Below are 12,797 nucleotides of genomic sequence, written 5' to 3'. Positions count from 1 at the left end.
CACCAGTCCTCAGTCAAATTGTCCAACCCATGCTAGCATGGAAAGCGGACGTTAAACGATGATGATGATATCTTGTCCCCCCCCCCTATCTAACCATTCACATACATTCTTTATTTTTTTTTAATCCATATATTTTTACTGTTTGCTACCATTCCTATTCACCTTCTTGTACCTCGAGGGTACCCTGACACCTTGTGAACACTATTTTGATATCTTTCTCCAGCTTTATTCTGCTCTTCTACAATGTGAGTAGCCATGCAGTTCCACTACAGAAAAATACCTTCTTTCATTACTCCTCAACCTCGCATTAGCTAGAATAAAACTACATCTCTTTCTACTATTGTTCCACTCAGCCGAAGAGGATCTTTTGCAACTTAAAATACACAAATATAAACATTTGTATATGTGTATTTAATATATACATGTGTGTGTGTGTGTGTGTGTGTGTGTGTGTACACACACACACATTTATATGTAGAGCTTCCACTTCAAATTCAGCATTTTCAACCTCAACCTAGCCAACATCAATTTCAAATATCTTTGTAATTGTCCACTTAAATGTCATAACTGCAAGATGGAGTGAGTTTTTTTTTTATGAACAGATATGTACATCAGTGATTGTTTGTCAGAATTGTAAAAGAAAGTAAACATTAAAATAAAAAGTTTTGTAAAGGATTACAAAGTTTCATATAAACTGTAATATTACCATAAATAAATATATATATATATATATATACACACACACACACATACATTTAGTACATTGCATAAAAAAAAAACACTATATACTGTGGGTGTATGTGTTATATACTATATGAATGTGAGTGTACGTGGTTATGTGTATGTGAGTTTAGCCCCCAAAAGGCTCTAAAACAGTGTCCTCAAGAAAAATGAATTTGATTTTCGAAACCTGCAATCCAAAGAGAAGGTCATTCATAAGTAACAAAAAATATAATTTGCCACAAGAAATAACTTTTAGCTTGACAACTTCTCTTACTATCACCACCAGTCTATCTCTTATTTATCACACTCTTTATCACTCTCTCTCTGTACATGTATTTCTCATGCACTGATTTTATTTTGCTTACTAGCAGAGATACTCAGTGTTGCTTGGGATTAAAATGGCATAGTTTGTATATAATATATTACAGTTATGTTGAAACAGGTGATATAGAAAGTGCAGCATTGACAAAACATTTATGGAGTAAATGACCAGCTAATTTGACTAAGCAACATGCTATGCACCTGTCTGGAGTATTTCAGGCCCTAACCTATCATGGAAAATTAGGGGTGGTGGGTTATGTGATTTTTAAATGCAACGAAAAGTTGTCAGTGGATATACTCTCTTTTGCAGCAGTCAGCGCTGTATCTAACATGACCCATCATCTGAAATTTTGACACTACCTTCGGGTTTGTTGTCCTACATCACTCATAAAGTAAATTTGGAGGGGCTGTGGTTATTCATTTGTGGGTAATAGAGAAGCAATGAGGTGATAGACTTGCCCATGAACTTTGACGTCGGCGTAAATTCATGTTTAACTATCTTCTTAGATGCAGTAAATGATGTCATTTGAAATGCAGAGTTGTATTGTCTGATATTGTTCATAAAATCCTTTGACTGCCCTCTAGAAGATCCATAAGAGGTTGAGAAGGAGCTGGTAGTGCTGGCAATGTTACCTGACTGTCTGAGCAGCACATACCATGTTTCATTTGAAAATTTTAAACCTTTACAGAAACGACAATTTGTGTTTAGCACATAGTACTGAATCTTTTGATACCCCATACGTCAAAATCAGTAACTCGGTTTTGGAATGCATAAGGAATACATATATATATATATAGGACAGACTTCTTTCAAACTGAAAGTATTATCTCACATTACAATAGAGACATAATACTGAAATAATCTAAGAGATAAGAGATTGCTGTAGGCTCACATTATCATGTCTTCAAACTTATTTCAATATGGTTGTATTTACAAAATCCTGGCAGTATTTAATGATACATTTCAAATACTTAAAAAGCTAAGAATTTTAAGTAAAATATAAAACAATCAGATTAAAAGAATATATTATAATTTAAGCACTTTCAATTGTCAACAGGCCCTTTTAAAGAATTTGCTTTTGTTGCTATCAAATACAAAAAAAGATATATTTACTGGTAAGTTAAGCTTCTCTGCATCAACTGGCTGATGGAAAGGCCAGGCAAACTGATGTTTCCAAACTGCTTTCACTACAACTTTAAGTAAATATTGTAGTTGATTTGTAAGTCGTCCTGGTTGACGCTTGCTTGAGTTCGAAGCATCACCAGACTGGTGATTAACCTACAAAAGAAAGTAAATATATAATAGCATGATAGCAATACTAAAGAAGTGAAAAATATAGAATAAAAATAATCATATGACAAGTTTTAAATAAATGGAAGAAATGTATGCCAGCCATATTTAAGCAATCTGCTTAGGCATTCAGTACCTCTGATTACAGTGATAGGAAGAGCATTCAAACTGTTAAATCCATCCCCACTTCCCCACCAGGAAAGCATAACATCAACTGGTGCAGTAAGTGCTAGATAGTAAACAACAATGACTAATAGCAAGATGTGAGACCAGTCCAACTAACATAAATAATACCTATAATGATGATATAAAGACAACCATTCCATAAAATCAAGGTTCTAAGCCAGGAGTCACCAAACTTTTTCCACAGTGGGTCAGATAACCAAGAGAATGATGAGCATGGGCTGCATTACCATTTTGTTCAGTACAATACAGTCAATAAACAACAAATATAGACAACCAACATATTTACTTACCAAATAGTTATCAAAGAAGGCGATGTTAGCAATAAGATAGTCATATCACATCCAGTGTGCACATATCCGAATCTCACAAACTAGGCAGCAAAAAAAGGTTGGTGTGATTTGTGAAACTGGTGTTTAGCTCTTAAGATTTCATTAATATTTGCTTTAGAAATTCTGCATCCAATCAAGAGAATTGCTTTCAAATGTTCATCAGTCAACTTCATTCGATGTGCTGACTTCACATACTTTATTTTTGAAAATGTTTGCTCACAGACATAAGTTGTTCCAAACACTGATGCCATACCAGAGGCAAATGAACTCTCATTGCAGGTATTAACACAAAAGTTAGTGTAATGGCAGACTGGATCCAGCCTGTGGGCCATAGTTTGGTGACTCCTGTTCTAAGCAAGCAGATGTCTGCTCATACTATTTATTAGTTGTTTTGCACACACTGAAACTCTTCTGGTGCAAATCTTGTATCCTAGCCATTGTAATGTTTGAATTGGTCTTTTCCAATGAGGTCTATGCCCACCCATCACGGGGAGGGGGAGGCTAGTTGATATATCATCATCAGTGAAAGGGGTAACAGGACAGACTATGTAGCCAAATTTGCAAACATTTATTTTAGTAGATTAAATTTTTTTTTCACTAAAAAATGTATAGAAGCCCTGTGTGTTATTTATACGAAAGTGCATGAAATGCACTTGGACCCACAAATCTTCAACATAGACCGACAACTTTTTCAATGTACCAGTGTGGATTATTTTCCATCAGTTTCTTGGTATACAAGTGTAACAAAATCTGTCCACTCTGGTGTGAAGTTTCCCTAGATGCCTTTTATTTCAATTAGCAACTTCTTTTATTAATGCAATAAAGTATGTTTCAAAATAGTCGTCTGTTTTGGAGTATGTGCAACCAGCAACTGAGAATCATTTTGATCAGTCATTCAAGGAACTTAAGCCTACACTCCCTAGCTTTGTTTCCTAAATTCTCAGGCATCTCAACACCACTGTAGTTAATACATGTTAGTCCTCAACAGAATGGAAGGCTCTTCTAGTCACTACTGAATGAAACACCATAATTTGAATACATGAATTTTCAGAAAAATCTAATTGTAGAATCAAGCATTTTAAACAAATTTTCTTTCCTTTCTTTTTTTGCCCTATTTCTGTTGAAACATAATGCCCTTTGCTTCAATTCACTTTTGAAAATAATGAAAAATTCTATATAACTTTGTCAGTATTAAGCTGGTGCTTGGAACATAAATTAAATTGAAATTTTTATAGTAAGTTTTAATATAGATGATTCCCATGTAATTTTCAAAGACCAATACACTGCAGTTAGACTTCTAAAGATTTTAACCCTTTAGCATTCAGATAATTCTGTCAAATGTAATGTGCATTTATTGACATTGTTTTAAATTACTCCTGCATTATCTTGTAGCTTTGAGATTTAGATACAATTATTTACATTTCACGGATATTTGTCCTCATCTTGTATCTTGTTAACACAATGTTTCGGCTGGCCTTCATCAGGTGCCATGGGAAAATTTCGAACCTGGGTTCTAATTCCTATTATTGTCATTATTATTATTCAGGTCACTGCCTGGAATCGAACTCGGAATCTTGGGGCTAGTAGGCATATAGCGTAGTGTTTACTTTTAGAATGATATTCTAGGATAGGTGTGAGGCCAAATCTGGCCAATGTTAACTTAAAACAAGTAGAATATTTGAACCTAATATGGCTGGTTTAAATACTAAACCTACTTAAATCAACATACCCTTTCTCAGTTTAAACGATCCTCTAATAGCTTTAACTATTTATATTTTTAACCATTGCCAGTCATTGCTACAGAAGAGCATACAAAAGAAGAAGAAAGAAAAAAAAGCATCCCACTTTAATGAACAGACATTGTTCAGTGTCATTCTTCCGCCATCAAAATCATTTCACATCTGCTCTCCATGTTGGCAAAAGGTTAGGTTTGACAGGAGCTGATGAGCCAGTGAACTCAAATATCTGTTTTGGTAGACTTTCTATGGCTGAATGCCCTTCCTAATGCCAACCATTTCACAGAACGCACTAGATTCGTTTTTCATGACATCTTGCAATTTGCAAGGCTTTAAGGACTAAAGATACCCTAATTTTGTTTTACTCATCACCTTGTTGCAAATTATCATACACACTCTCTCCTCTGCGAACACAAACATTTTTTGAAAATATGTATTCATTTTTTTTAAAGATAATTTTTATATAATAATAATGAAATTATTGTGTATACTGCACAGGTGCACTACAACTCATCACAGTTGCATGTACAGTACATAGAATTATATACAAAAATGAGGAAAGTGAACAGTGTATGAGTCATAGTCATGATATACATGTGTGCCTGTGTATGGAAGGGGGGGATATCAGGTGTAATGTTGGCAAATTTCAGTAAGCATGGAAGTTTTAAAAGATGCAATGCCTCAGCAACTAACAACTGATGCAGGTAGTTTGTTCCATGCTTCAGTAACTACACATTTACTCATTTGGTGAAAAACTTGACCTTTTAGCATTCAGATTACTGTCAAATGTTATGCTAATTTATCCACATTGTTTTGAATTAATCATGCATTATCCCATAGCCTTGAGACTTTGATATGATTGTTTATTTTTAGAATGACGTTGTTGGGTAGGTGTGAGAGACTGGATCTTGCCAGTTTGAACACTATAGGGATAAACATATCTATGAAGGATGAAGTCTGATCAAAGAGCATAAATACAATTCCATGTCTCCACCAATATTTTTTCCACACCTTTCTGACAAATGTGAATTTTACATGATGAAGTAGTACATTTTTGGGGATGTAAATTACAGGTATACAGTTAAAATAAGTTAGTTGCTTAAATATTTAACCAACTGGCTAAGAATAAAGAGTTACTTTAGAACCAGTGTTCTATGTAACCAAATCTGTTCCAAAATACTTTTTCTAAACACACATACATTATATGCATAAACATTTATACACACTATCTAAACTTCTACATTGTATTTTTAACACATGTCAAGGAAGAGATCTTATCTCATAATTCTGCAGAAAGAAGCCTTCTAACAGTGTGTTTACATTTAGTATAAAACAAAGATGACAATCTTAATTCCATGCTGTTTCAATTGTGTACACTGAGTTTATGTATAAATACATGTGTACACACACACAAAATATACTACATAAAATACACATACACTTCATTGTTCTTGAATGTGCCCTTCCCCATCTTTTCATGGGTCAAACAAAATTTTTTAATGCAGATTTTCTATGGTTGGATATCATTCCTGTCACCAACCTTTACCAGTATAATACCATGCAAAGTAATATACATTGTGTGTGATACACACACATAGATGCACATATATACAAATATATTAGCCTCCTTTCCCTTCCCACATTATTTTCACTGATTATCTTTCTGTTCCTTCAGTTACCTCATATATCTGCTACCATTCTTCAACACTTCCCCATATCTGCCATCACAATGCACATCATCTCCCTACCTCTGGTCTATCTACTTTCCTCAGCAACTCTCACCATACTCACCACTTCATACTTCTTCCATCACACTCTTACAAAAAGTAACACCTTTCCCACAGTCTGTATCCTTTTTTTATGCTCATCATGTACCCTGGCTACCCATCACTTCCATCCCTATCTTCTTCCCAACTAGTCCCACCCACCCTTATAGAATGCAGAGTTGCCATGTATCCCCTCTATAGTGAGACACCTGTTCTAATCCTCACATCATACTTCAGCCTTTCAACACCTGCCATAAAGCCACCTCTCCCTCTCAAATACTTCCACCACTTAGTTGCAGGTTTCCCTGCCTCCTCTTTCTTATTTCGGTCCTCAAGTTACTTGGCAACCTCATTAGTGCTGGTGGCACGTAAAAGCACCAAGTGCACACTGTAAAGTGGTTGGCATTAAGAAGAGCCCAGTTACAGACACTATGCCAAAGCTGACGGTGGAGCTCAGCCCAGCACTAGGGCTCATCAAATCTTATCAAGCTGTCCAACCTAAGCCAGCATGGAAAACACATGCTAGATGATCACACACGCACAATCATAACTTAACGTCCATGTACCATGCTGGCATGGGTTGGACAGTTTGACAGGTTACAATGGCTCCAAAGAATGCATTGTTGTCCAGTGCCTGCTTTGGCATTGCTTCTATAGCTAGACAACCTAATGCCAACTATTACAGCAAGTGCTGAGTGCTTTCTTTATGTCTCTCTACACACATGTATGCATATATTACATCTAGGACTGCCTTTTCACAGCAGAGCAAAAGGTGTTTGTAAACTTCTCTTAGAAAGGCTTTTAGTCACCCATGTCTTATTAAATGAATGCTAAATTTCAGGTAGATGAAACTTTGCATAACCTTTGAAATGCCTTGGATTTGGGGAGCGAAACACAAATAGAGGCTTTAATTTCATATCATCAGTGTTATTTCCTTCCAGAAAAAAAAAAAAAAAAAAAATCCCAGGAAAAATTTCATGCAGGCATGAGCTTCTGGAAAAGTGCAGTTTCATCAACATTGTTCTGATGTGTACACTATTTTAACCATTGACTTTTTCAGCTGTTTAGAATTAGTTGCAACCTATATATCAGCACTAGCAGTTTCACTAATAAATTTTTTGTTGTGCGAATTCAAGTGATTCTTAAACCAGCCTTTAACAGCTTTTACTTTACTGCAAATTGTTAGATAAACTAAGTCTTTCTTTTTTGTAATTATCACTGTGCTCATCTTCAATGCAAACACACACACACAAAAAAATGTCTAAGTAGCTTCTTGAGCACTTGATGTAACTTATATTTTCACCTATTGTTCCTACTTAAGATATTACAATCTTCAACCCTTTAGCACATCATTTAGAATTAAACTTTTAGCATTGATCAGATTACTCTGTAAAATGTTAATGAGTGTATGTAAACTTGTGCACACATCCACAAATATTATATATGTGCCAGGTCTTTTCAAATAGTTGCTTCTTTTTAATCTTACACAAAACACCTACAAGCAAACTGTTGGCTCAAACAAGTGTGCACTTTTAAAATTTGAATCAATATCTGAGTTACCACCATAGGAGGGAAATGTCAGACTATATCTGAAAATTAGTGGTTATACTTTACAACTTCACAAAAGCACGCATTCAAATATATTCATATACATATAAAATAAAAGGACCAAGATATCTGGATCTCGTCTCCCTGTATACTCAAGACCAGTCCCCCACACCAGTATTGATATCCTAAACCACCTTGGTTAATGCTTGCCTGTGAGGAACTGTCCCATACCTACACACATCCTCTCTGCCCCTCTGCCTTCATCCCCTAACACCCATCACTTCTCTATTACTTAGAGCAGAATAGGCACATACAACACGCTCTAGCTTTCTCAGTTACCTCCTTCCTCACTCAGAACCACTCTCATTAACCTATACCAGCATGAAAAGCAGACATCAAATGATATATACATTTATAAACATGCACTTTTTATCTTTTGCTTTCAGCCTTTGGACTGCAACAATGCTGAGGTACACCTATAAAGGCTTAGTCAAACGAATCAACCACAGTATTGATGATACTGGCAGTGCCATGCTGGGGCACTTCTGGTATCATTACCATTTCAATGGCTGCCCTCATTTGAGTTTCTTGCCACGATGTAGGTTCAGCTGGGATCTTGGACAGCAGAAAGTCAAGATACGTTTTGAAAACATCCTAATTTCATGTATGCTTCTTGAGTGTTTTGGCAAGACATTAAATATCTGTAGGCTTTTGAATCCCTAGCTACTGCAGTACTTGGTCCTTATTCTAGATCAGTGGTTCCCAAACTTTTTCGGACTACTGTCCCCTTGACACCCAGGCCACATTCCTAGCGCCCTCACCCCAACTAACCATCACAAACATAGACCTCTTTCTGAAGCAAATTCAAAGCAACTGTGTTTCACAAATATAACTTAACCTAAAGAAACCCATTATTTAGTTGTTTTTACATGAATTGCTACCCCATTATCGCCCCACTTTTTTACATGAATCACTACTCCATTATCACCCAACTTTTCTTCAACTTTCCACCAGCCCCAGGGGTCAATACCACCCACATTGGGAATCACTGCTCTAGATGGATGGTACTTTCAGAACAGTGCAATGGCATCCTGTTAGGGGTCTGGTATAACTCTTGATGCCTAAGTTTGGTACCCTCTCAGATCTTTTACCATGGCATAGCTCTATTATAGAACAAGGAACTATGCTGGTCCTATGGAGGATATTTGTCCTCAGCTGTCATCTATGGTTACCTCATGGTATCAATTTGTGACCTGAGCTACTGGGAATTATAGAAGCGATATATGGTGACATACACATGGAAGATCCTAAGAGTAAACATTAAACTTTGGCATCAAGAATGATATCAACCACTAAACAAGATGTCAGGGTATTGTTCTAAAGGTCTGACCCATCACATCTATAGTGAGGACAGGTACTGTAAGAGCTTGGGATTCAAAGACCAACAGTTGTTAATATCCTGCCAAAAGACTTGGGACATCTACATGGAGTAAGGGTAGAAGTCTTCAAGAAGCAAACTACACATTCTGTTGCCCAAGGTCGCAGATGAACCTACATCATGGTAAGAAACTCAAGGGGGCAGCCACCCAAATAAAAATGGCCATGAAAGGTAATGATACTAGTAGCATCTAGCATGGCCATGGCCTTTTGGCTTAAATACATAAAAGAATACACACACACACGTATATATACATGCATACATAGGCATATAACTATATATATGTATGTATAAGGGTGCTACATAAAAAGCACCCATGCCAGTGCTGTGTAAAAACACCCAGTACACTCTGTAAAGTGGCTAATGTTAGGGCATCCAGCTCCTGTCAGGCAGCTCAACCCATGCCAGCATGGAAAAAAGGGTTATGATAATGTGTAATGCCCTAACCACTAAGGCACATGCTCCCACTACATTCATGTACTGACATGTCTATATGCATAACCATATATACATATACAAACACACACAGGCATATTAACACATGCATACACATAGGCACACATCTCTCACTCTCCTTTTATCTTCTTGCTTACTCATTCAATCATCTGTACCACTTCTATACCCCACCCAAGAACTAGAAAGTGTAACCTAACATATTTTTACAACCTTCTCCTTATCCTTTTGCAACTGGTGTAGCCATGTATTTCCTCTACTGCAAGACACCAGTTATCATCCCCATATTACACCTAACATCTCAGCACTTGATACAAATCAAACACTCAATACACTTAGTAAAGAAATTTGAGCTAGGAAGGGTATCTAGTTGTAGAATCCATACCCAAGCAGAGAATAGAGCTGTATAAATATACACATCATCATTTAATGTCCATTTTCCACGCTGGCATGGGTTGGATGGTTTGACTGGAGCTGGTAAGTCAGAAGACTGCACCAAGCTCTGCTTTGGTATTATTTCTATGGATGGATGCCCTCTTTAACATGTGTATATCACATACATATATACACTGTATGCATACATATATACATGCACACTTACACATATGAACATACATAAACATATGTACACATGCACAAACAAATATGCATATAATTACAAAGACAATGTGAACAGGTTCACTTGGTACATCAATTTTCAATTGTTTCATCTGAAATCAATCTCAATGTTGCCATATTATGCAATAATATTGATTATTCACCAGGTGCCATTAAAAGGACAGAAGTGAAGTAAAACTCATCAGAATCACATATAAAAGACATTTTCTGAAAGAATGTGAATTATCAGGAATATACATCAAGTTGGGTGAAGTTGCTGGATCACATTTGCATATTACAAACAAAACAAATCACCAGCAAGAATTATTGGTCAAAGATGAAAAAAGAACAGAAAAATGACAGATTTTAAATTTTCAGGTTCAATAATAAATAACTGACTTGTTATCAGTTTCTATATCAGCAAAAGGACTTTTCCGCCTTGTTCTTCACTCATGCTCTATGGTTCTTAAAGTATACTTATTCCATCAGCTATTTAGATAAGTAAACCCAGACACATTTCTATTTTTTTATTTTTATCATTCCGAAATTCTGTTTTCTGCCAAATTTTGTCTATGCATCAGGTGTCAGCTACCTTAATAGCAAATAGTCACTCTTGCATGCACACACAAAGATATGGAAGACACATCCCAACAGATGTTTTCAGTGGTTTGCATGCCCCATCCTTCTTATCAAGTTGTGCGCACACATACTCACCACTTAAAGGATAATTTCTGTTTACACACAAATAAAAGGAATAAAACATTCTTTATTCTTACATTAAAATACATATTCTCAAACTCATAGCTTATTCAATTACAAATATATAAATGTAGATATGTTACGCCAGTGGACAAACAAGTTATTTAGGCTAAATTTGACGATTTTTTTAATGGCTCTCCTTTATGGGACAGCTTGACATAGTGAACAGTCAATGGTGTTGGAGAGCATGAAAATAAAAATTGTAGTTGAGAAAAAAGTTGGCCAACAATGAGGACTAGAAGCTATCTGAATATTGAAAAACAGTTACCTGTATCACTATTATTTGCACCTAGTGTCAAAATGCTAATATTATTATTACTGCTGCAAAATGTAAAATTTAGCCTGAACACCCTGTACTATATATATGACAGCTGTTATAACTGTCCTAGATTACTGTAATTTTAGTATATCATTACTATAAATCCAATACGCTGATCTGCCAACTGGTCATTCCAGATTGAAGGAGACAGCCGCAACAACACTTTGAACAGAACCCAACTAAACACTGCTTGCCATAGCTGACTAGTTTGCAGAATGCAGTTGGGACTTTTGAAATAATGCAATAAAGTTGTGTTAAAATGGACATAACTGCTACAGAAACTTAGGAAATGCTCCTGACTGCTTATGGAATACCTTTTTCACTGGTAATAGAGGTTAAAGAATAGCAGAGAGGAGGTGAAAGAAGTGTGGGAGGGAGAGGGACATCAGAACTGGTTAAGAAAATTTGCAATTTTCTGGATGAAGATCACATATGTACACAGAATTATTCATGCAGATCTGAACAAAGATTGAGGGTGCTCAGTGACAAGTGTCCTACTAACCAACTACTTGACAGAGATAGGTATCAACACTCTCTCTCACCCACCCTTCTGTCCAGACCTTGTGCCCTGTGACACTTGGTTGTTTCCCAAGCTGGAGGAAAACCTCAGGGATAATTATTTTGAAGACAAAGGCTGTGACAAAGGTCCTGGACACCTTCAATTTGGAGGACCCTCAAGAGGTCTTCACAAAGTGGCCATAGTGCTACAACAAGCACACTGAAGTCAGAGAACCCTACTCTGAAGGAGATTAGTTTTGTCCTTTTTTAAATTAATAAATATCTCTCCTGAAAGTCTGACAATTTCTAAAAAGCATTATATATATATATATATATATCCATATATACACAGATATATATCCATACATATACACACAAACAACATACCTATCTTTAATCCTATGATTTGTTTCAGTCACCAAGTAACTTGCCATATAAAGATCCCTTAATAAAAATTATTGTTTCAACTGCATGAAACAATTACTACCATATTTCAATACTGTGTATATTACATATTTATGTGTATATCATCATCGTTTAATGTCCGCTTTCCATGCCAGCATGGGTTGGACGATTTGACTGAGGACTGGTGAAACCGGATGGCAACACCAGGCTCCAATCTAAATTTGGCAGAGTTTCTACAGCTGGATGCCCTTCCTAACGCCAACCACTCGAAAACGGCCACGCTCGAAATGGTGTCTTTTATGTGCCACCTGCACAAGAGCCAGTCCAGGGGCACTGGCAACGATCTCGCTCGAAAACCCTACAAGGCCAGTCAGGCGGTACTGGCAACGGCCACGCTCAAAATGGTGCATCTCATGTGCCACCCGCAC

The 12,797-nt window shown here is 36.4% G+C and overlaps 1 protein-coding gene across 5 annotated transcripts in view; it reads right to left on the bottom strand.

The window, feature by feature from the left end:
• The window catches only part of LOC106869811 (bromodomain-containing protein 3), a 94,988-nt gene that overhangs the window by 49,584 nt on the left and 32,607 nt on the right, over positions 1-12,797 (bottom strand). For all 5 annotated transcript variants that reach the window (XM_052965698.1, XM_052965696.1, XM_052965699.1 and 2 more), the window contains exon 3: positions 2,159-2,323. In XM_052965698.1, the coding sequence (XP_052821658.1) occupies positions 2,159-2,323 (165 nt within the window). The remainder of the gene's footprint in view (positions 1-2,158; positions 2,324-12,797) is intronic.

This window comes from Octopus bimaculoides, chromosome 2 (assembly GCF_001194135.2).
Source record: "Octopus bimaculoides isolate UCB-OBI-ISO-001 chromosome 2, ASM119413v2, whole genome shotgun sequence".
NCBI lineage: Eukaryota > Metazoa > Mollusca > Cephalopoda > Octopoda > Octopodidae > Octopus > Octopus bimaculoides.
Note: the sequence above shows the minus strand (reverse complement) of the source record. Positions and strands in the feature narration are given on the sequence as shown.